At 44.2% G+C, this 25,266-nt stretch overlaps 1 protein-coding gene across 2 annotated transcripts in view; it reads left to right on the plus strand.

Moving 5' to 3' along the window:
- The window catches only part of LOC111971203 (G-protein-signaling modulator 2), a 27,280-nt gene extending 2,108 nt beyond the window's left edge, over positions 1-25,172 (plus strand). The window contains exons 2-14 of one of the 2 annotated variants that reach the window (XM_023997997.1): positions 15,674-15,895; positions 16,661-16,796; positions 19,294-19,433; positions 19,652-19,775; positions 19,961-20,076; positions 20,327-20,482; positions 20,703-20,811; positions 21,110-21,281; positions 21,686-21,762; positions 22,896-23,111; positions 23,366-23,528; positions 23,796-24,034; positions 24,255-25,172. In XM_023997997.1, the coding sequence (XP_023853765.1) occupies positions 15,674-15,895; positions 16,661-16,796; positions 19,294-19,433; positions 19,652-19,775; positions 19,961-20,076; positions 20,327-20,482; positions 20,703-20,811; positions 21,110-21,281; positions 21,686-21,762; positions 22,896-23,111; positions 23,366-23,528; positions 23,796-24,034; positions 24,255-24,434 (2,050 nt within the window). In that variant the 3' untranslated portion in view covers positions 24,435-25,172. The remainder of the gene's footprint in view (positions 1-15,673; positions 15,896-16,660; positions 16,797-19,293; positions 19,434-19,651; positions 19,776-19,960; positions 20,077-20,326; positions 20,483-20,702; positions 20,812-21,109; positions 21,282-21,685; positions 21,763-22,895; positions 23,112-23,365; positions 23,529-23,795; positions 24,035-24,254) is intronic. The other variant, XM_023997998.1, reaches the window with a different exon arrangement.
- Positions 25,173-25,266: the final 94 nt, after the last annotated feature.

Consider the following 25,266-nt stretch of genomic DNA (forward strand, 5'->3'; position numbering starts at 1 on the left):
CTTTGCTGTTGTTTTTTCCCTTGTGCAACGTTTGTGTGGTGTATTTTTTTCACTGTCTCGCCTACCCTCTGGCACTCACACAGCAGTGGCTGCCTGACTTCCTTTTGAATTGGTTTGCATCTGGTTGAGTTTTTATTTGAGCTACTACATTTTATTTCTCCCACAGTGTATGGGTTGGTCGTGATTCCTCCACCATGCTCTCCAGCTCTCTTTTTCTCCGCCTGGTTTTAATTTGGATCATAATGACTTCTGTACTTGTTATGCACCCAAATGGACAGCAGTGTTTCTCTGCTTAGTGCTCAGGACGAGGAGCAAGCCCTTCTATCCCGCCACATATATAAAGTATGTGTGCTCTCCTCTCATTTTGGGCATGTAACTGTTACCACCCTTTTTGGAATGTAATTTGATGTGTTGGTTAGTTCAATCTGTGTTCCCTGTGGTGACGGTGACTGGAGGTAGGCGATTCTCTCCTTCAGTCTCAGTTAACCTACTTCCCAGTGGGAGGCCAGTGATATGGAGTTGAAGTAGCCGTAAAGCAGTGTTTCGTTCCTGTCAATATTTAATAGCAGAATTAAACATTACTGAGAACCCTCAAGTGAATGCTTTGCTTTCTAATGTCTTTTATAGTTTTTCCTCATTCCTCCACAGTGCAGACTGTGCATGTTCTGCTCTCCATTTTGGAGCGTGTCTCTGAACTGAAGCACATTTCAAAACATGTCCAACTGTCATTCTGCAGACCGGTTTGCCTGGAAATGGAGCAAACCGGTCTGATATATCCGTATAGTGTAGATTACATAGCAACGTCTCTCTTGCTTGTAAAAAATAACCCGCCCCATTTTACTGAGAGTAAAGATCCTGTTCAACAGACAAATAATCTGTCATTGCCATGTGCATGACTGAAACCTTAATTTAATATAACTTAGACCGGTGGTGTGACCTAACCAGTGCTTTGATGCCACCTGTCCTTGTGAAAGCTAATAGGTGAACATAGTGCTTCACCGTAGCATACAACCAAGCCGAGGGCACCTTGGGCCAGGATAGTCATTACGGTCGTTCCATGTCATTTCACCAAGCCATGACAGCCACCACCCTCAGATTGTTCTGAAATAATTTCTGTATTTAGAAACGGTTAAGATTCGCATTCCTGTAACATTATTTTGTCAATATAATTTCATCTCTTAAAAATTCAGCTAATTGATTGCACCCAAATTGGCCATTTTAATTTATAGGATTCATATAATTTTTAATAACTATAGTACCTAACATCTGTTTTTGGGCCAACATTTGTTTTTAGACAGTGAGTCAGACATAGAGCTGATACTATATACTTGTTGTTGAGGTGGGATTGGCGTTGGGAATGGAGGGTCCCTGGGTGGCTTTTAACCATTTCTTTCTATTCCTCATGTCTAACTTGGTTAGAAAAATGTTTGGTACAAATCAGATGTTAGGGACTATATTTACTGAATATTATATAAATCCTTTAAATTAAAATGGACGATTGTTGGGTGGAATCAATTTATATTTCAACAAACTGTTGCAGGAATTCTAATCTTATCTGTTTCTAACAGAAACAATTTCAGAACAATCTGAGATGGTGGGTGTCAATCCCCCCAAAAATGTGGTGCTTTTTGAGGTGGAACAACCCATTTTAATGACTTAATGCACTAAATACAGACAAGTGGATTTCTACAGATTGGCCTTATTTACCCGACTGGAGGATAAGTAGAGGGCCACCACAGTGCCTTGTAGGAAATGGAGCTCTTACCCTGTTCCTGCTGCTGTAGTATCTACGGCTGCACAACTATCTCCATCATGGACATTTGACTTCATTATATCTGTCAGTCGACCCTTTCTCCAAAGTTCATATCAGGGGTGACTGAAACTCGTGTAGAGGTTCGCTGAATCTCATCCTCACTATCTTTATTAATCTGTTTCAAGTCAGTAATACACTACATGACCAAAAGTATGTGGACACCTGCTCTTCGACCATCTCATTCCAAAATCATGGGCATTAATATGGAATTCCCCTTTGCTGCTATAACTGCCTCCACTCATCTGGGAAGGCTTTTTCACTAGATGTTGAAACATTGCTTCGGGGACTTGCTTCCATTCAGCCACAAGGGCATTAGTGAGGCCTGACAGTGATGTTGGGCGATTAGGCCTGGCTCGCAGTCTGCATTTCAATTCATCCCAAAGGTGTTCGACTGGTAGGCCAGTCAAGTTCTTCCACACCGATCTCGCAAACACCATTTCTGTATGGACCTCGCTTTGTGCAAGGGGGCCATTGTCATGCTGGAACAGGAAAGGCCCTTCCCCAAACTGTTGCCACAAAGTTGGAAGAACAGGATCGTCTAGAATGTCATTGTATGCTGTAGCGCTACGATTGCCCTTCACTGGAACTGAGGCCTAGCCCGAACCATGAAAAACGTCCGCATACCATTATTCCTCCTCCACCAAGTATTACAGTTGTCATTACATTCAGGCAGGTAACATTCTCCTGGCATCAGCCAATCCTAAATTAGTCCATCGGACTGCCAGATGGTGAAGCGTGATTCATCACTCCACCACTCCAGCCGACGCATGGCATTGCGCATGGTGATCTGAGGCTTGTGTGCAGCTTCTCGGCCATGAAAACCCATTAAATGAAGCTCCAGACGAACAGTTATTGTGCTGACGTTGCTACCACAGGCAGTTTGGAACTGCAACCGAGGGCAGGCGATTTTATACGCGCTACACGCTTCAGTACTGCGGTCCTGTTCTGTCCCGTTGCCCTAGTCTAGATTTTTGTCTGATTTCCAGAAGAACAATGAGTTCATCTAGATCTAAGTGAAGGCTTAAATTGAACCTGATTTCCATTTTACTCATTTAGCCGAAGCTCTTATACAGAGCGACTTAGTTAGCGCATTCATTTTAAGATAGCTTGGTGGGATAACCACATCACAGGCATAGTAAGTACACTAGTTATCAGCAAAGTCAGAGCTGGGGGTCAAGGTGAGGAGGGGGATTATTTTAAGATACTCTTTTGAAGAGGTAGGGTTTCAGGTGCTTTCTGAAGATGGTCAGGGACTCTGCTGTCCTAGCTTCAGGGGGAAGCTGGTTCCACCATTGTGGTGCCAGGACAGAGAAGAGCTTGGACTGGGCTGAGTGGGAGCTGCCCTCCCGTGTGGGTGGGAAGGCCAAGAGACCTTATGTGGCAGAACGTGAGGTGTAGAGTTTGAGCATAGCCTAAAGGTGTGTTGGGGGGGGGGGGGGGGGGTGACATTTGAGAACTTGGGAATGTTGAAAACCGGGCTGCAGCATTCTGGACAAGTTGCAGGGGTTTGATGGCATAAGCAGGAAGCCCAGCCAACAGCGAGTTTCAGTAGTCAAGACAGGAGTTGACAAGTGCCAGGATTAGGACCTGCGCCGGTTCCTGTGTAAGGTAGGGTCGTACTCTACGGATGTCGTAGGTCATGAACCTGCTTTGATGTCTGGTGAGAACAACAGGGTGTTGTCCAGGGTCACGCCAAGGTTCTTTGCACTCTGGGAGGGCGACACTGGAGTTGTCAACTGTGATGGATAGTTATTTGAGCGGGCAGGCCTTCCCCTGGAGGAAGAGCACCTCCATCTTGTTGAGGTGGTGGGCTGACATCCAAGCTGAGATATCTGCCAGGCACACAGAGATGTGTCTCGCCACCTGGGTGTCAGAAGGGGAGGAAGGAGAAAAGTAGTTGAGTGTCATCTGCATAGCAATGATAGGCGAGACCATGGAGGATATGACCGAGTCCTCGGAGACACCAGTAGTGAGAGTATGTGGCGCAGACACAGATCCTCTCCACATCACCTGGTAGGAGCGGTCTTCCAGGTAGGATGCAATCCAAGTGTGGAGAGCCTGAGGCGCCCAGCCCTGAGTGGCTGGAGAGGAGGAGCTGATGGTTCACGGTGTCGAAGGCAGGAGATAGTTCTAGGAGGATGAGAGAGAGAGAGTGTCAGTGCTGAGAGCCTCTGTGAAACAGAGAAAAGCAGTCTCAGTTGAGTGACCCATCTTGAAGCCTGACTGGTTAGGGTCAAGATCATACCGAAAGAGATAAGAGTTGATCAGAGACTGCACACTCATGTGTTTTGTAAAGAAAGAAGGGATATAGGTCTATAGTTTTTGACGTAAGATGTGTAGCGTGTTTGTTTCTTGAGGAGGAGAGCGACTCGGGCCATTTTGAATTCAGACGGGACACAGCCAGTGGTCAGGGATGAGTTTCTGTACAGCACTTCGTGACATCGGCTGATGTAAAAAGGGCTTTATAAATAAATTTGATTGATGAGGGAAATGAGGAATGGGAGAAAGGTCTCCAGAGATGGCTTGGAGGAGGGGATGGGGTCGAGCGGGCAGGTTGTCGGGTGGCCAGACCTCACTAGTGGCAGGATTTCATCTGTAGTTCTGCGTGAGTGGGACAGTGCACTCAATAGGCTGAGTGAATGAGGAGCGGATGTCGTCAACCTTCTTTTCAAAGTGGTTGACAAAGTTGTCTGCTCAGAGGGAGGAGGGGGTGGAGGATTGAAGGAGGAGAAGGTGGAAAAAGTTTCCTAGGGTTGTAGGCAGAAGATTGAAATTTAGAGTAATGGAAAGCTTTAGCAGTGGATACAGAGGAAGAGAAGATCGAGAGGATAATAGGTCCTCCGGAAGTTTAATTTTCCTCCATTTTTGCTCAGCTGCCCACAGGCCTGTTCTGTAAGATCGCGATGAGTCACTCAGCCACAGAGCAGGAGGGAAGGGACGAGCGTGCTGGGAGGAAAGGGGACTGTGCGAGTCATAGAATGCGGAAAGGGAGGAGAGTAGCGTCAGAGGCTGGATCAGGAGACGGGCGGGAGAACGATTTAGCAGAAGGGAGAGATTATAGGATAGAAGAAGAGTGTAGTAGGAGAGAGAGAGCGACGATTATGACGGCACATGACCATCTGGGTAGGGACTGAGTGGCTGGAGGAAAGGGAGACCAAAAAGGAAAACAAAGTAGTGATCAGAGACCTGGGGGGGTGTGTGGAGTGAGATTAGTACGCGGACAGCCTCTAGTAAAGATGAGGTCAAGCGTGTCTTGTGATTTGGAGGGGATTTGGGAAAGGGTGAGGTCAAAAGAGGCAAGGAGGGGAAAGAGAGGGATGGAAAGAAATTAATTGAAGGCAGACGTCTGGAAATTGAAGTCGCCCAGTATGAAGAGCGATGAGCCATTGTCAGGAAATTAGCTTATCAAGGTGTCAAGCACATTGAAGAACTCTCCAATGGCCCCTGGACTGTTTCGATGATGATCAAATAGCACCACTAATGCCAGATAGAAGGGCGGTTATAGACCGGAGCAACCCACTGAATGATTTTGATGAAATCAATTTCAGGGACCGTTTCTGTATGTACAAAGAAAATGCAGCTAACATTTGTTTGCTTGAGTCATAACTTTCATCTGACTCTCTTCAGGGAAGGCCCATCCCTCCTTCACTTCAAGTATTGAACACTGAGATTTTTGGCATCTGGAACCTTCCATTGTGAAACAGGAGATTTGTCTGGTGTACGTAAACCGACTGTATGCCCAAGCCAACTGCAAGGTAGAGTTCTAGGAACTTCCATGGCGTCATTGGCTGTATAGATGGATGTCAAATTCCCATCAAGTGTCCCTCAGATGCTGAGTACAGGAAACTTAACTGGTTCTAAATAAATGTACAAAGTGTGCACTCTCAATTTGCAGTTCTTCAACATTGTTGCACGTTGGAAAGGTGAAAGTCATGTCTCAAGGATTTTCCCAAACTCCTCTTTGTATGCTCAGCTTGAAGGATGACAACATAGTGGAATCATACTTGGTGACAGTGGGTATGTACAGACCACTATCTTCATGCAATAGGAGCTGAGCAACAATGGTACAACCAAGCTCATATCCGCACCAAAGTTGTAGTGGAGCGTATGTTTGGTATATGGAAGAGTGGTTTCCAGTGTCTCAAACATTGAGTTTTCAACCAAAAAGATGCTGCATTGCATTAATTGCAGTGAATTTGGCGGATGCCACCTGCCCGAATGCAGTGCCAACTGTAAAGTTTGATGGACGAGGAATAATGGTCTGGGGCTGTTTTTCATGGATTGGGCTAGGCCCCTTAGTTCCAGTGAAGGGAAAGCTTAACACTACAGCATACAATGGCATTCTAGACGATTATGTGCTTCCAACTTTGTTACAACAGTTTTGGGAAGACCGTTACCTGTTTCAGCATGACATTGCCCCCATGCACAAAGCGAGGTCCATACAGAAATGGTTTGTCGAGATCAGTGTTGAAGAACATGACTGGCCTGCACAGAGCCCTGACCTCAAACCCATCGAACACCTTTGGGATGAATTGGAACGCCGACTGCGAGCCAGGCCTAATCGCCCAACATCAGTCCCACTAATGCTCTTGTGGCTGAATGGAAGCTCAACAATGGTCCATCATCTAGTGAAAAGCCTTCCCAGAAGGGGGGGACAAAGCGGGGAGCAAATGGGGGACTGACTCCATATTAATGCCCATGATTTTGGAATGAGATGTTTGACGAGCAGGTGTCCACATACTTTCATTTAGTGTAGCTCAAGTGATTGAAGAAAACAATAGCCATGGATTCACATATGGAAATATCGGGACTCCTAACTGGTGCTGGTTCGAGAAGAACAATGTTACCTACTGCTGCTGCTTCATGTTTCTCTCCTTGTCCTTCATACATACTTCATACTTCACTCAACATGAAGGATTTGCATCTTCATATCATGCTCTTTTTTTAAATACATTCGTTTGCGCTCATGAAATTCCATGGCCAGTTTCATGCATGCTCAGCCTCTTTGTCCTCTGGCCCAGGTTAGTGAAACAATCTCCCCTACTGGCTGATGCAGATGTAGTGGGTTGACCTTCATTTTGTTAAGACAAGTGATGATTACATTGCTGCATTAGAGAACATGATTTATTTAAGAGTTGAGTTCATTACATAATATTCCCTGCAGTCCGGGGATAGCACATGTTGAATGAATGTTTCCTACCAAATGAGGATTGGAACGGTCCCCCATCTGAACTGTCCAACTGGTCCTCATCAGGGATACCTTCCAGGGGTTGCTAGCTATCAATGATCCCGGTCAACAAGTCCCCCAGCTCATCTTTCTCTGGTCTTGAAACGCTCCCTACGAGCAACAGCATTTGTCTTTATTAAGTTGATTTTTGTTTTTCCACAGGACCTTTAGACTAAACAATATATCAATTATATTAGTAATTATGTATGATATTGTTTGTTACATTAGGTAACTTTCTCCAATTCGACACAATGCTTCTTTCTGTATTAGTGTCCCATCCCTTTTTTTTTTAAGCATCCTCAGGTTAGCACCAAGTGCACATCGTTATTCTAATCAGGCTTCACAAAGATTAACTGGTTAGTCCTTATTTACCTTAATCTTGGACTGCCTAGTCTAGAACTAATTAATCTAAAGTTAACCATTCTCCGAAAGAAATTTGTTTTCATCTGGATGAATTTAAGTAGAATTAGCCTAGTCCTGATTTTAATTAAACTCTGTGGAACCGCCCCTAGATGTTTAATAAATCTGCCATTTTTAAAGTCATGCCCCCCTCATCCTTGACTTTTCTTAAAAAGGTCTATATAACACACTAGTGATGCACCGATATGACATTTTTGGCCAATACCCAATAATTTCCCTTTAAAAAAACGATACCGATAACTAATATTTTTTAAAGCATTCTATTGCAGTTAGTTAACACACACACGGATGCAGCGGCGTCACTACAGTCCCTGGTTCGAATCCAGGCTGTATCACATCTGTGTCCCAACAGCTGTGCTGTTTCGTTGGTCATTTGTTCAGTCACTTCCTTCTCAACCAGGATTTCATCATCATGCATGTCAAGCAGTGAAGTTTCAGCTCTGTCTGTCCGTGGCGCATCTTCCTCGGTTTCCATCTTGTCCAGCTGTCTATGTAACAATTCACGTAAACCCTGTTTCTTGTCTGCATCGAAGCAGCGGTCCTTGTACATAGCATCGAGCATGGTGGGGACACAATAAAGAGAATGCCACTGAATCGCTTGTTCACAGCCTGTGTCGGCAGTTCTATTGAGCAGGTGCTTCAATGCCATGTCAGAGGGTATCACGTCTGCTGCAGGCGCAGTTGATGAGTTTATTTCTCGAGTCAGTTGTTTGAATGGAGCTGGCTGGTGTGTTCATGTTTAAAACATGTTCTCACATGCCATTGAAATGGCTGCAGGGGCTATACAGCTAGCACATTCATGAGCATGACATACGACTTCAGTGCAGTGGGTCGTCGAGGATTTTGGACTGTCAGACTCAGCAATGCTCATGGGGCTGATATCGCTGGTACAAATGTCAGTTGTGAAGCTAATGGCAGTAACGCTATTACTGTGTAACTCCGGTAGGGCAACATTTGAAAAATAGCGCACTTGGTAGTGTGTACCGGTGATCGACCAGTAGGCGAAGAGCCAACATCACCCACAACAGAGAACAGTTGATTGTCAAGGGCAATGATTTCCATTATCTTGGTGTTAATGGATTTCGCCTTTTGAGTTGTCTCACTGAAATTGTTTTAGTCTTTCAAATGACTGCTCGACTTGTTGACTGCTCGATCCACACAGCATACATTGTGGGCTAGGTTAGGAATGCTGTGTAGCGCTACATTTTACGTGGTGTCATTACGTCACGTACCTACGTTATGTAGGTATGCATGTCAGCTTTGACATCAGTTTTGCACATCAGCATTAAACTAGACATCGGGCCGATTTTAATATTTTTAGCTAATCGGCCTATTCCGATATATCGCGCATCCTTAACACACTGTCGTTGTTAGAATCTTAATATGACAAAAATGTAATGGTTATAACCAGTTTGGACATATAATTTTTTTGAATGGTTTTCCCATTGCTCCTCCTCCTGACATTAGGGCCTGCTCCACTCCTTTTTCTGAGAGTTGAAGGTGCCGTGCCCAGTTGATAATTAACCCCATAATTGCCTCGAAACTGAACCAAAACTAATTTCACAGATATAACAATAGATAAAATAAATTAAGTATAGTATGATGGGGGAGAATGGGTGTTGATGAGCGAGGGGAAGTGAACGATGCGTAATTATGTAATCACCAATTTTTTAATGAAGAACAGGGCAGGTCATTCTATTGCATTCATCTATTCTAATTATAATCTCAAAATGGTGTACCCTATATCAGTCCACCAAATACCAGCGGTTTTATTAAGGTGTCAGCATGCTTCAGTTCGCCTAGTAGGTGACCTGAATGATTGTGCTTGCATACTCCCTTAAAATACCTTTTTGAGGGCCTCCTGAGTGGCGCAGCGGTCTAAGGCATCACTACGGACCCGGGTTTGATCCCGGGCTGTGTCGCAGCCGGCCGAAACCGGGAGACTCATGAGGCGGCGCATAATTGGCCCAGCATCCTCCAGGCTAGGGGAGGGTTTGGCTGGCCGGGATGTCCTTGTCCCATCGCGCTCTAGCGACTCTGGCGGGCCGGGTGCATGCATGCGGACGCAGTCGCCAGTTGTACGGTGTTTCCTCTGACACATTGGTGCGGCTGGCTTCTGGGTTAAGTGCGCAGTTTGTCAAGAAGCAGTGCGGCTTGGCAGGGTCGTGTTTCGGAGGACGCCTGGCTCTCGACCTTTCCCGAGTCCGTACGGGACTCACGAAATGGGGAGAACAAGGGTGATATAAATAAATGTTTAAAAAAAAAACCTTTGCTTGAAAAACGAAAAAAGCGGCAGTAGTACCATTTTGTCAATTGAGACGCCATAGCCAGTATACACTCCCTCAAAATAGTCAGATTTAAGAAATCTGTCATTCATTTTGATGTTTTTTTCCGAGGAGATCCTAGTCGGGGAATTTTACATCCAAGATGTTTGGTGCAGAATTTCTCAGCGAGAAATATTTTGCAACATCTGATGCGGTTTTGCGTCATATGATACAAAATGCATCAAACGGGGATGATTTCCCTATTTTGAAAGTAAAATATCTTAACTCGATTGCTGACAAGCAAAACATTTGGGAGCTATGACAACAATGGAGTAATGAAACAAATACCAAAAGATAGTTTTGGGGTGGAATTGTCCTCTAGACCTTAATGGAGTATGTTACACAGTGAAAGTATGCGTCATTTACAATGGCAAGACCAAGACAAATGGATGCACATGCTGCGTTAGTGTTGCTACAAGATCTATGGATGATGACATTTCTGATTCATGCTGAACGGCTTTCCATATCTGGGAAAGAATGCAGGTGAGGCAGCAGGTGAGTGAGTGTTGGGTAATGTTTCGCATCAGATGGCATGGCTGTACTTGGTGAATGGAGGAACTTGCTGCTGGCCTGTTCCTGTGTTCTACAACATGCTTGACTTGGCTGCTATCAACGCACAGGTGTTCATGAGTCTGACACACAGGGCTACGTGAGACATATGAGCGCCAAAGCAGCAGCAAAGATTCCATGTGAAGAAACTGCCAGGTGGGCAGATGCACCTGGAACAGAACCCATCACCATGGTCAATTTGGGTGCAATCAATTAGCTTAATTTCTCAAAGATCAAATTATATTAACAAAATAAATTTGCAGGAACGCTGAACAATCAGCACACACACACACACACACACTAGATCCACATTGGTTGAGTTGTCTGCAAGCCATAAGTAGTGAGTATGCCCAGCCTCAGCCAGAGTTCACAGGTATTTTGTAACAAAAGGCATTAGCCAATCCCGGAGCCACTTAGCTATCCCCTGTAATTACCTCTGAACTTGCTGGCTAATGAGATGTGACACCTACCAGCAGGTGGCCAAGAGGGAGGAGACGATATGCTGCCGTCGGCTAAGCCCTGCTTACTGTAATCACCACCACAAACCCTGAACCCATTCATGTATGTGAAACCTACTTTTACCTCGACTGCAGCCCTGACTAGACTGGCAACAGAATATTTGACGCTCTGTACGTCCAGCTGGGAGGGGTCAGGAGTCCAGGACAGAAGGCAGTTATAGCCTGAAGTTGTGCTGTTACGGCAGGTCAGAAAGACGGTTTTAGAGACTGTGTCGGCGTTGGAGTCTCCCTGGGGATATATATTTTTTTTTTGCGGGGTCTGGGCTAGCTAACGGTTCACCGCCGTTGGTATGTGTATGCACGCCAAAGGACAGCAACTGAGTTGTCTCTCCCTGAAGGAGCCTGTCTCGATCATAGCCAGTGACAGAGTGATCAAGAAGCTTGAGATGTCTGTCCTATCAAGGGTCCGGGAGTGGGTTAGGATGAAGAGAGGCAGCAGGTACTGTATGTTAGCTATAGGTGCAGCACTGAAGTCTCTGGATGACTGCTCTTGACTGGCCCATACGTCAGGCCCAAAGACAGATTAGCTTTGCATGGGTGTCGGGCATTATATTCTAATCAAACTCTAATCACAGTAATGATTTGTCTTGGACATTGCTTGTTGTTGTTCATCGATGTACTATATTCCTATCAGCTAATGTTCATTGAAGTTTGAATCGGATGCTTAAATGCTTGATTGGTAGCAAGGAGAGCAGGAGATAACTGTATTGCAGGTGTTGGATTGAGTTGACAATTGTTTTTGCCACTTCAGGCCGTGTGAATACAAGCATGTGTTATATGCTGTGCCGTATGGAGGTGGGGAGTCATGCTTGGACAAAGCCATGTTGTAGGTTAATTGTGATGTAATAAGAATCCTATAGTTTACACTCCCTCAGCGGTATACTCTCCTGGTAGGTACTGTAACCTCGTCCTCAGGCTAACCCAGGAAGAGTCTGGTGACCGACACTACTCGTCTGCAGAGACCATTTAAAAATGCCTGTTGTTTTGCTGCCTCTGTCTATGGTGGCATCAGAGAACGCCTGAAGCTGTACTTTTTAAGAAAGCAACACAACTTCCTTGAGGAGTAACCAACCACAGCTGTTTTTAAGCTGGTGGTGGCAGGGTGTGGACTGTGAAGTTCTACAGTATAGATGCAGATCCTAACCACATACACGGATGGGTGTGCTGTGGAGCCGAACTGTCTTCGTGGAATGATGTTTGGTTCTGTATACCAACATGACAAATGAATTTCAGCAGTCCATGTCATTGGTCTGGTGTATCCTGAGTGTCAGTCTGTGCTATCGTGCAAACTATTGTCATGCCATGTTTGGCTTGAAAATGACAGCAATTATCATGAGCACAAACAGATCTGGGACCAGGCTAGGTCTGGTATGCTCTGATTGGGACCGCAGTCTGACCGTAACTGATATGTTTGCTATTTACGATCTTATGTGTGTGTTTGTTCTGGTGGTGGTGGTTGTTGTCGGCTTTTAACACTAAAACCGCCATAGGCCAACAGCCACTGATGTTTGATTTTGTAGCTATGTCCTGCTCCTTCCCTGACTTCTCCTAAGTGTTTGTATTTTACCCTACTCATTTGTTCGAATTTTTAAATCAATAACAGAAAAGTATTTGGTCTTTTTTACCTTTTTTCCCCCACACCTAGTCCTAACATAATCCGCCAAGACAATGTGCTGCAGGACGTTGGTACCCAGCCACACGCTAATGCGTCGCTCTCTCCTCTCTCCTGAATGAATCACAAATGGACGAAGGGGTGATAATTGTGCACCTTACTTGACGGTTGAATTTAAATTAGGCCTAACTGAATGAGGTTGATTTTCATTTCGAACAACAATAGTGTAACGTTGAGTTTGTGTTAAGCCTTTATCAGCACCAAATAATTTGACCACGCCTTTGGGGTTGATAACATTCTCTTTTTTTTTTTACTTTGTAAAAATAAGCTGTTATTAGACTTATTTACTATAAATCTATTACTAATCGAATGTATTGTAGGGGAAATGATAACATGCTAATGTGTTGCAGTAGGCCTTTAGAATAATGCAAAACATATCATTGACTCTATCCAGGGAAACAATTGATGCCAGCCCACTGACTGAATGACAAATGGATGGAATAGGTTATAATTGTGCAAGTTGCTAAACATCACATTTAAAGTAGGCTGAATGAGGAGGTTGAAGATGTTGATTTAATTTAGAACAACATTAGTGTAATGAGGAGTTTATGCCTGTTTATCAGCTTTGGCGCTCATGTTAATTTGACAGCGCGCCTTGAGGGTTGATACCATTTCTCTTTTATGTTTTAGCTGTTACAGGACTATTTTATTTACTGTAACTCTATTACTAATCTAATTTATTGTAAGGGAAACAGGAACATGCTTTGTGTTGCATTAGGCCTTTAGAATGACGCAAACCATATCCTTGACTCTATCCAGCTTGATGAGCGGAAAACAAACGATGCCAGTCGGCCTGCAACTGATTTTGTACATGATGAGTTAGCCTGTAGACAAGATTCAATTGACAATCTGATGAGCATATTCTGCAGTTTCGATTACACTTTGTCAAATACAGTGTATTTGTTAATTTGTGTTACTTTTTATTATTTTGTAGTTTATTTGGTAAATATTTTCTTAACTCTTCTTGAACTGCACTGTTGGTTAAGGGCTTGTAAGTAAGCATTTCACGTTAAGGTCTACACTTGTTGTATTCGGCGCATGTGACAAATTTAAGTTTGGTTAGAAAGTATTCAAACCCCTTGACTTTTTTATGTTACAGCCTTATTCTAAAATGTATTCAACAGTTTTTTCCCCCTCATCAATCTACACACAATACCCCATAATGACAAAGCGAAAACTGTTTTTTTGCTAATTAATATTTTTTTTATATAATGATACCTTATGTAAATAAGTATTCAGATCCTTTGCTGTGAGACTTGAGATTGAGCTCCGGTGCATCCAGGTTCCATTGATCATCCTTCATGTTTCTACAAATTGATTGGAGTCCACCTGTGGTAAATTCAATTGATTGATCATGATTTGGAGATGCACACACCTGTCTAAATAAGCTCCCACAGTTGTCAGAGTAAAAACCAAGCCGTGAGGTCGAAGGAATTGTCCGGAGAGCTCCGAGACAGGATTGTGTCGAGGCACAGATCTGGGGAAGGGTACTTAACAATTTCTGCAGCATTGAAGGACTCCAAGAACACAATGGCCGCAATCATTCTTAAATCTAAGAAGTTTGGAACCACCAAGACTTCCTAGAGCTGGCCAAACTGAAAAATCAGGTGCGAAGGGCCTTGGCCAAGAACCTGATGATCACTCTGATAGAGCTCCTGAGTTCCTCTGTGGAGATGGTTGTCCTTCTGGAAAGTTATCCCATCTCTGCAGCACTCCACCAATCAGGCCTTTATGGTAGAGTGGCCAGACGGAATCCACTCCTCAGTAAAAGGCACGACAGCCCTCTTGGAGTTTGCCAAAATGCACCTAAAGACTCTGACCATGGTCTGATGATACCAAGATTGAACTCTGGCCTGAATGCCAAGTGTCACTTCTGGAGGAAACCTGGCACCATCCCGACTGTGAATTATGGTGGTGGCGGCATCATGCTGTGGAGATGTTTTTCAGSRGCAGGGACTGGGAGACTTGTCAGAATCAAGGCAAAGATGAACGGAGCAAAGTACAGAGATCCTTGATGAAAATCTGCTCCAGAGTGCTCAGGACCTCAGACTGGGGTGAATGTTCACCTTCCAACAGGACAACCACCTTAAGGACACAGCCAAGACAACGCAGGAGTGGCTTTGGGACAAGTCTCTGAATTTCCTTGAGTGGCCCAGCCAGAGCCCGGACTTGAACCCGATCAAACATCTCTGGAGAGACCTGAAAATAGCTGTGCAGCTACTCTCCCCATCCAACCTGACAGAGCTTGAGAGGATCTGCATAGAGGAATGGGAGAAACTCCTCAAATACAGTTGTGCCAAGCTTGTAGCATCATACCCAAGGAGACTCGAGGCTGTAATCGCTGCCAAAGGTGCTTCAGCCAAGTACTGATTAAAGGGTCTGAATACTTATGTAAATGTAATGTTATTGTTTTTTGCTTTGTCATTATGGGGAATTTTGTGTAGATTGAGGGGGAGATCTATTTTAGAATAAGGCTGTGGAGAAAGTCAAGCGCTCTGAATACTTTCCGAATGCATTGTATGCTAAAGGGGACGCCCAGGCAATGTTTTCTAGTGGGTACTTATATGCTGAAAGGCCATGCGGTTCTAGTGTTAATATTGTTTTACCCTGTCTGCCGCACAATGTCCAGGTGCAATAAAAATTCCTTTCATAAAGATGTGTTGGGTACGGTTAAATTTCACGTGCCTATAGGCAGAACTTGGCGTCTTCTGAGGTTAAGGGTCTCTAGCTGTTACATCTGCTATAGTGGTCTTAATAGATAATTCTATGTGTAATATATGGTCTACTTTGAACCAGATGGATTATAGACTAGACTTATGTTATGGTCTGGGCCTGGCACTGGGAGAATGAACGCATAAGGATGTTCATATAATGAGAGTTTTTAGGGGAGAACGTGACTGACTCTGTTGCATACATTTTCTGTTTTCCCCCTTTGTTCTGCACCCTGTTTTATTAAACCTTTAAAATACAGAAGTGGTTTGCCTTATCCTTTTGAATATATCATTTCCACAGCTGAACAATCTAAAATTCAGAACCGATGAAAGTACACCTCAACTTTCCTCCTAATTGAGTTTCTGTTCCTAGACTGTTTTATCACACAAGTACGCACACACACAAAAATTGGGCTATACATTTTTTTTCTCCTTCTAGGATGGAGATGTCATGTCTGGACCTGGCCCTGAAGGGAGAGCGGCAGTGTAAGGTGGGGGATTACCACGCTGGGGTCTCCTTCTTCGAGTCGGCCATCCAGGTGGGCACAGACGACCTCCAGATCCTCAGCGCCATCTACAGCCAGCTGGGCAACGCCTACTTTCACCTGCAGGAGTACAGCAAGGCTCTGGAATACCACTGCCATGACCTCACCCTCACCAGGTACACACACTTTGCACGACCTCACACTGACCAGGTACACAGCACCGCCATGACATCAGAACACCGCTACAACCTCACTCTGACCTAACCTAATGTAGCAGGCGTAAAATAAACACGTGAAACTAAATACCATACATTCTGGTCTTGACGAGAAGGGGGGGAAAAACTGTTGGGAGGTTCTCTTCTACACTGTTCAACCAATCCAGTAAATGTGGAGGAGGAGTTAAGATGGAGTTGTTGGACTCTACAGAGGCTACTTGGGAGCACACTACCACCATGACCTCTGACCAGGAGCACACTACCGCCATGACCTCTCTGACCAGGAGCACACTACCGCCATGACCTCTCTGACCAGGAGCACACTACCGCCATGACCTCTCTGACCAGGTGCACACTACCGCCATGACCTCTCTGACCAGGAGCACACTACCAAATCCACAACCCTGGCATTGCAAGTGCCATTCTCTACGAACTGAGCCACACGGGACCATGTGAACTGTGAAGGTCTAGAGAAATGAGAGCTGGGGGACTGGCAAAGTGACCAAGTGATCAGTTTGTTGGTTTTGGCAGAAAGTAAGCAAAGCACCCAGGTCACAGTATCCCATGGGGATGAAACATTTATCACCTCAAATGGGAGCCTTAGGGAGACAAATGCTGATTTGTGGAACAAATTCTAATTTCTCTTTTCTGGGTCAAGAATGTCTGTCATGGTACAGTATAACATTGACGTTTCTCATTCTGTGTTTGGATGTGATTTCTCTCCAGAACCATTGGGGATGAACTTGGAGAAGCAAAAGCCAGTGGCAACCTTGGAAACACCCTGAAGGTTCTGGGACGGTTTGATGAAGCAGTGGTCTGTTGCCAAAGACACTATGACATTACCAGAGGGATGTATGATAAGGTGAGACATTCAAACGTACTAATTTAATCACAAGTGTTAGGTTCTAAACAGAGTAAAAACTCAAACGGATGACTAAGAAAAGCTCAAACTAAGTTTATTCACCCACTAGGTCAAACAGCTGCTAAGACAAATACCTGTTTACACAAGCACATATATTTATACACTCCTACTAGGTGGGGTGTCAACTCCTTCCACATCTAGACAGCCAATACATCTCTGTTGCTAGTCAGGAACTTAATTGGTTCCTCTCGCTGGTGTAGTCATGGCCCCGCCTCCTGGTAGAACCTTCATGTGCATGTAAGTATATGTGTGTAACAGGACTGTTCCTTGTCACTTCACCTGACGCCGAAATCCTCACTCCTCCCTAATCCATGGCTGTCCTACCTTATCAGTTACTGAAACCAAACTTTTGCCTCCCTCCTTAGGAGCCATGAGATTTAACAATACATTTTTTTGTTTTTTATCTCTCTTACCCTGTTTTTCTCCCCAATATTGATCTCGTCTCATCGCTGCGACTCCCCACCGGGCTCAGGAGGCTAAGGTCGAGTCATGCGTCCTCCAAAACATGACCCGCCAAACCGCGCTATTTATCAACCGTCCACTTAACCCGGAAGCCAGCTGCACCAATGTGTCGGAGGAAACACCGTTCAACTGAACGATCAGCCTGCAGGCGCCCGGCCTGCCACAAGGAGTCGCTAGAACGTGATAAGCCAAGTAAAGCCTCCCCAGCCAAACTCTCCGGTTACCCGGATGACACTGGGCCAATTGTGCGCCGCCCTATGGGACTCCTGATCACGGCCGGTTGTGATACAGCCTGGAATCGAACCCGGGTCTGTGGTGACGGCTCCCGGGTCTGTGGTGACGGCTAGAATAAGTGATTAATAATTACAATTGAAGTCGAAGTTTACATACACCTTAGCCAAATACATGTAAACTCAGTTTTTCACAATTCCTGACTTTTAATCCGAGTAAAAATTCCCTGTCTTAGGTCAGTTAGGATCACCACTTTATTTTAAGAATGTGAAATGTCAGAATAATAGTAGAGAGAATGATTCACTTCAGCTTTTATTTCTTTCATCACATTCCCAGTGGGTCAGAAGTTTACATACACTCAATTAGTATTTGGTAGCATTGCCTTTAAATTGTTTAACTTGGGTCAAACGTTTTGGGTAGCCTTCCACAAGCTTCCCACAAGCTTCCTCCTGACAAAGCTGGTGTAACTGAGTCAGGTTTGTAGGCTTTTTCAGTTCTGCCCACAAATTTTCTATAGGATTGAGGTCAGGGCTTTATGATGGCCACTCCAATACTTAGAAAGTCCTTAAGCCATTTTGCCACAACTTTGAAAGTATGCTTGGGGTCATTGTCCATTTGGAAGACCCATTTGCGACCAAGCTTTAACTTCCTGACTGATGTCTTGAGATATTGCTTCAATATATCCACATAATGTTCATGTTGCCATCTATTTTGTGAAGTGCACCAATCCCTCCTGCAGCAAAGCACCCCCACAACATGATGCTTCCACCCCTGTGCTTCACGGTTGGGATGGTGTTCTTCGGCTTGCAAGCCTCCCCCTTTTTCCTCCAAGCATAACGATGGTCATTATGGTCAAACAGTTATGTTTTTGTTTCATCGGACCAGAGGACATTTCTCCAAAAAGTACGATCTTTGTTCTTATATGCAGTTGCAATCCGCAGTCTGTCTTTTTTATGGTGGTTTTGGAGCAGTGGCTTCTTGCTGAGTGGCCTTTCAGGTTATGTCGATATAGGACTTGTTTTACTGTGGATATAGATACTTTTGTACCCGTTTCCTCCAGTATCTTCACAAGGTCCTTTGCTGTTGTACTGGGATTGATTTGCACTTTTCGCACCAAAGCGCGTTCATCTCTAGGGTACAGAACCTTCCTGAGCGGTATGACGGCTAGGTGGTCCCATGGTGTTCATACTTGCGTACTATTGTTTGTACAGATGAACGTGGTACCTTCAGGCGTTTGGAAATTGCTCCCAAGGATGAAATAGACTTTTTTCTGAGGTCTTGGCTGATTTCTTTTGATTTTCCTATGATGTCAAGCAAAGAGGTGCGGAGTTTGAAGGTAGGCCTTGAAATACATCCACAGGTACACCTCCAATTGACTCAAATTATGTCAATTAGCCTATCAGAAGCTTCTAAAGCCATGACATCATTTTCTGGAATTTTCCAATTTGTGAACTTTTGACCCACTGGATTTGTGATACAGTGAAATGTAAACAATTGTTGGAAAAATTACTTGTGTCATGCACAAAGTAGATGTCCTAACCGACTTGCCAAAACTATAGTTAACAAGAAATTTGTGGAGTGGTTAAAAAACAAGTTTTAATGACTCCAACCTTAGTGTATGTAAACGTCTGACTTCAACTGTATGTGTTGATGTCTAGACTAGCTTGACGCCCAACCCTCTTTGTGTGCTGGGCAAGTATTTACAATGTTGGTTGTGTTGGTCTGTTCCTCTCTGTGTGTCTAGGTTGGGCAGGCCAGAGCGCTGTATAATTTTGGCAACGTTTACTACTCCAAGGGGAAGAGTATCTGCTGGACTGGAGCGGAGCCAGGAGAAATCTCAGAGGAGGCCAAGTTTGCACTAGTCAAAGCCACAGAGTATTACGAGTGAGTTAATCAGTGGGTTTCTATAATGGAGTCTGCATATGATGTAAAAGAGAGCGTAATGGTGAATAAGTATGACTTTTGAATGTCTGTGACCTTTTTTAATACTTTATATGATGGCGTCAGCTGATAAATTACATAGTAAATGACAGTGTACGAATAAATAACTTTTGGTGAATGTTAACTTTTTTTAATACTTTTTTTGTCTGTTTATTGTATAGATTAAACCTGTCCATTGTGAAGGACTTGGAGGATCGGGCAGCACAGGGACGAACCTATGGTAACCTAGGTAACGCATACTATCTGCTCGGAAACTTCCAGAAAACTGTGGGGGCCCATGAACAGGTACATACCCTAAATTAGTGGCATCACAAGTCTTAGTACATGACTATCAGGGTTAATATTTATATATATATATGATGCATGTGTGAATATTGTTGTATGATGATATATGTTCTCGTTACTTTATTTAGTAGAAAAGAGAACATATCACTCTGACCACTCAAATTCTTCCATGATTTGTTTTGAAGCGTCTCCTCATCGCTAAGGAGTTTGGGGACAGGGCGGCTGAGAGGAGGGCCTACTGTAACCTAGGGAACGCCTACATCTTCCTGGGCCAGTTTGGAGTGGCAGCTGAACATTACAAGTGAGTGGACTTACTTCCTTACACCAATTGACCATCAAAGGCCCAGGGATGTCTCAGACACTACTGCCAAGCAAGTACATGTATGTTTGGATGTGTGAAAGAATAAAAACAAAAAAGGGGGGAAAGTGTGGGGAGGAATTATAAGTGAAAATGTTTCTGGAAATCTCTTACCAAAGCCCCACAGTTGGGGGCAAGCAAGATTAGTTTCTGGTGACCTCTTCCTTATCATCCCTTGACCTCTGCCCCCCAGGAGGACTCTGCAGCTGGCCAGGCTGCTGAAGGACAAGGCTGTGGAGGCTCAGGCCTGTTACAGCCTGGGGAACACCTACACACTGCTGCACGACTACGAGAGAGCCATCGACTACCACATCAAACACCTCATCATCGCACGGGAGCTCAAGGACAGGTACACACATTTACAATACTTGGTTGCTCATGGTTGTCGATCGTGTATGATCATGACCGTCTTTAATTATCTTCTGATGGCTCTAGAGACCAATGTTCTTCTTTGCCTAAGACATACATTGTTCAAAAGGCTTATGCAAAGTGTTCATAGTAGGGAAGTGTACTTTCTGAGTTGGCAATTACTCAATCTCCCTTCTGTCTGTCCTTCTGTGTTTGTTCAGAGTCGGGGAGGGAAGAGCGTGTTGGAGTTTAGGAAATGCTCACACGGCCCTGGGGAATCATCAGGATGCCATTCACTTTGCTGAGAAACATCTGGAGATATCCATAGAGGTGTACTGCCTGGTCAATGTTTACTCCACCTCCCTATCTAATGCATGTTATCATTACCTGTCATCTAGTCAGATCTTGCTACATGGAATTAACCGATAAGTCACAACTCTAGGAATTCCGTATGAATAAAACGAATGAGGCAATCTCTTCCGGTACCAAGGGGAGCGGTGAGGACAACAACACCTCGACTCTCTATATGGCCAGATTATTCCCCAGCTGTGTTCGAGTTGTGTTCTTATGCAGTTCTCAGTTTTTTGTTTTCTTTTCTAATACACTTCTCATCCTGTATTTGGTCCAGACTGGAGACAAAAATAGCGAGGCAACAGCCAGGATGAACTTGTCAGACCTGAAGTTATTGCTGGTTCTGGGTCAGAACCCAAGCTCAAGCCTCAACACCAACAGCAGCTCCAACTTTAACAGCAACAGCTCTGTTCTGACTGAGAACCTCAGGAAGCAGAATACCTTACCAGGTACAAGTCCTTACCGTCCTACCAGTAACAATGCTACAGTATTATTATTATTATTATCATTATTATGATGTACTATATATATTGATTTTAGTGTAAATAAATATGGTCCTGTGTGGGTCAGTTTGGTAAAGCATGACGCTTGCAACATCGATCGTGGGTTTGATTCCCGCTGGGGCCACCCATGTGAAAATGTATGCACACAGGTGTACTGTAAGTTGCTTTGAATAAAAGCATCTGCTAAATGGCGTTATTATTATAAATAACCATTATTCCATTTGAACTCATTATTCTGAACCTTACACAAATCTGCAGTTCGAAGTCAGTCCAGGTGCAAGCCTGGCAAAGTGACACATGCAAATGGATACATATGGCACACACACCGACTTCTGATGTGTTCGTTTCAGGCGTTAAGTCAGAAGGAAGGAGGAACAGTATGGAGAACTTGGAGGTGGTAGGACTGAGTCCTGAAAAAACTTTGGAGGTAGGTACAAAAAGATGTACAGTACACATGCATATTAAGACATTGACATATGCTTATGAGCAGGAATACCCCCTATCCGTCATGTTACTATTGTATTGATTTACACTACCGTTCAGAAGTTTGGGGTCACTTAGAAATGTCCTTTTTGCAAAGAAAAAGCCATATCTCAGACTGGCCAATAAAAAAAGATTAAGATGGGCAAAAGAACAGACACTGGACAGAGGAACTCTGCCTAGAAGACCTGCATCCCGAAATCACCTCTTCACTGTTGATGTTGAGACTGGTGTTTTGTGGGTACTATTTAACGAAGCTGCCAGTTGAGGACTTGTGAGGCGTCTGTTTCTCAAACTAGACACTCTAATGTACTTGTCCTCTTGCTCAGTTGTGCACCGGGGCCTCCCACTCCACTTTCTATTCTGGTTAGCGCCAGTTTGCGCTGTTCTGTGAAGGGAGTAGTACACAGCGTTGTACCAGATCTTCATTTTCATGGCAATTTCTCGCATGGAATAGCCTTCATTTCTCAGAACAAGAATAGACTGACGAGTTTCAGAAGACAGGTCTATGTTTCTGGCCATTTTGAGCCTGTAATCGAACCCACAAATGCGGGTGCTCCAGATACTCAACTAGTCTAAAGAAGGCCAGTTTTATTGAGTCTTTAATGAGCACAACAGTTTTCAGCTGTGCTAACATAATTGCAAAATGATTTTCTAATGATCAATTAGCCTTTTAAAATTATAAACTTGGATTAGCTAACACAACGTGCCATTGGAACACAGGAGTGATGGTAGCTGATAATGGGCCTCTGTATGCCTATGTAGATATTCCATAAAGATTCAGCCGTTTCCAGCTACAATAGTCCTTTACAACGTTAGCAATGTCTACACTGTATTTCTGATCAATTTGATGTTATTTTAATGGATAAAAAATTGCTTTTCTTTCAAAAACAAGGAAACGTCTTAGTGACCCCAAACCTTGAACGGTAGTGTATGTAAATTTCATTTTTATTGATTTGTTACATAGCGATGGTGACGTCTAAACTAAACTGCCTACACACACCACCTATCAATCCCCTATCCTCCATGTTTCTTTTCATGTACCGGTACTCTTGTCTTCATTTACTGCCCTTACAACAGAACTGGGACGAAGGCGTGTTCAGGCCTCCTAATCCTAAATCCAGCATGGCCAAGGCCTCCTCCAAGCTGTTCTTTATCAACCGGCTCAGAGGGAAGAAACACAAGAAGCACAGCTCTCCTACCAGAGACGGAGTTCTCCAGGACGCCAGCAACAAACCCACAGCCCCAGAGACGGACACACAGAAGTCAGAAGCCAAGGTAGCTTCAACCATAGAGGTAGGCATACATAGTAGCGTAATCATATAAAGATAAATCATATAATTGGTCTATTGCTATTATTTTAAATGCATTCCTACGGGTTCAACAGCATACTTGGGTTTAACTACAGTAGATAACATGGAGGCTGGGCATGTTGTGCAGTCTATTGTAGCATTCTTGTCTTATAATGGCAACCATAAAAAGGCTATCATTACTGTCTGAGACTTTTCTGGTTGTTTTAGTGGGTGTTTTGTGCCTCCTTTCTCCTGTAGATTGGAGGTTCTGACACTCTGGGTGATGAAGGCTTCTTCGACCTCCTAAGTCGTTTCCAGGGCAGCAGAATGGAAGACCAAAGATGCTCCTTATTGGACGACCAGAGCAGTCTCACCGACCCCTTCTCTCTCTGTACCACCCCGCCCGTAGCCATGAGGAAATGTAAGTTAGTCTCGCCCCCCCCCCCTCTGCATGCCATGTCTACCAATGTGCCTGGTTGGCACTTTGTGACCTACGCATCGTCCAATGCCTTTCCTGTACGTGCCTTCCTTATCCTATTCACTGGTGGTAGGAGCTCATGTACTTAATTTTCCTCCTTGAATTTTGAGTTCATAATTAAAAAAAATATTGCTTTGGCAAAGCAGATGTAGCTTTCAGGTTGAACTACTCCTTCCTTTATCACCCCTTCCTGTCCTCTGCTACCTCAAGTAACTACTTCCGTGTGCGAGGCCAACCTGGAGCCTGAGCATTTCCTGGACCCGCTGGCCACCTCCCAGGGCCGTCGGCTGGACGAGCAGAGAGGCAGCGTGGGCAGCAGCTTCCCCGGTCTACGTCTGTGCACCTCCAATCATTCCCTCAGCCCCCCCACCATGATCAGTCCCCTGATGACCAGTGCTGACCAGCCTCAGGCTGATGACGTTTTCTTCGACATGCTAGTCAAGTGCCAGGTAATCAAGACATAGCCAACAGTAGGCTGGTTCACTGAAAATGACTTAACTATTCAGAAGTTAGTAAAAGCCTCATTTGCTTACACCTTAGTACCTATTGTAAAGATGATGAATTGTAACTCATGGACCAAATTTATTGAAAAATACTATATTTCAGAAATTTTGACTGACACTGTTGATTTGAGATCAAAATCTGGTCTGTTCCAATGTGCCTGTGTAGGGTTCTAGACTGAATGACCAGCGGTGTACAGCACCCCCTCTCCCCACTAGAGGTTCTACTGTCCCAGACGAGGACTTCTTAAGCCTCATCCTGCGATCCCAGGCCAACAGGATGGACGAGCAGCGGGTCCCACTACCTCCCAGCTCTGACGCTGTCCCTAGCCAGCCCTGCCCAGACTAATGCCCTATATGTCTGCCTACCTATCCTCTAACTTCAGCTCAGCCCTGAACTCCTCACAGCCTGTTCCAGACTGACTATCCCACTTTTACCTGCCCAGGCATGAGCTCCTCAAGACTGATGCAATCATCACATGGTTTCCTCTACCACAGCTGAAAATGTATCTACCCTGTGAACCCAAATAACCTCTGCCAGACATTCACGACAGTATTCCCTTTACACTCTGGATTCACACAGTCAATTACATGGGTCTCCAACTCCACACAACTTTCAATTGATTAGTGGACAGTCTTCTCTGCAGGGAAACATGATCTGAGTCCCCACACTACTGTAGAATCACCAGATTTGAGTTGGAAGAAGCGACATGAACTTGACTCCTGCTGAAATGTTTTTTTATTTTTTATTTCTATACATAGTGTTTGAGTTGACACTTTCTATTACTGTACAGAAATGTTATTCTGGCTGAGATTTTCCAAATCATTTTTTTGTTTGATATGGTGACGGATCCTTTCAGCTGTTCTCAGTATGTGAAGAACCAGACATTACAATGAACTTTGACACCATTTTACCAGACATGTCATAAACACCTTTAAATGAAATGTAAATTTTGTGACACGCAAGCTTATGTTGATAGAAGAGTATAGACACATTTTTTTGCACATCATATATTGTACAGGTCAGCAATGTTTTTTACTTCCAGTTTATGCTGACCATGGGGAAATAAATCCTAATTTCAACAGACACTTTTTGTGTGCTTTTACCACATTCTCTCCCCAATTTCGTGATATCCAATTGGTAGTTAGTCTTGTACCATCTCTGCAACTCCTCTACGGAC

The sequence above is a fragment of the Salvelinus sp. IW2-2015 genome, linkage group LG13 (genome assembly GCF_002910315.2).
Source record: "Salvelinus sp. IW2-2015 linkage group LG13, ASM291031v2, whole genome shotgun sequence".
NCBI classification, from domain to species: domain Eukaryota; kingdom Metazoa; phylum Chordata; class Actinopteri; order Salmoniformes; family Salmonidae; genus Salvelinus; species Salvelinus sp. IW2-2015.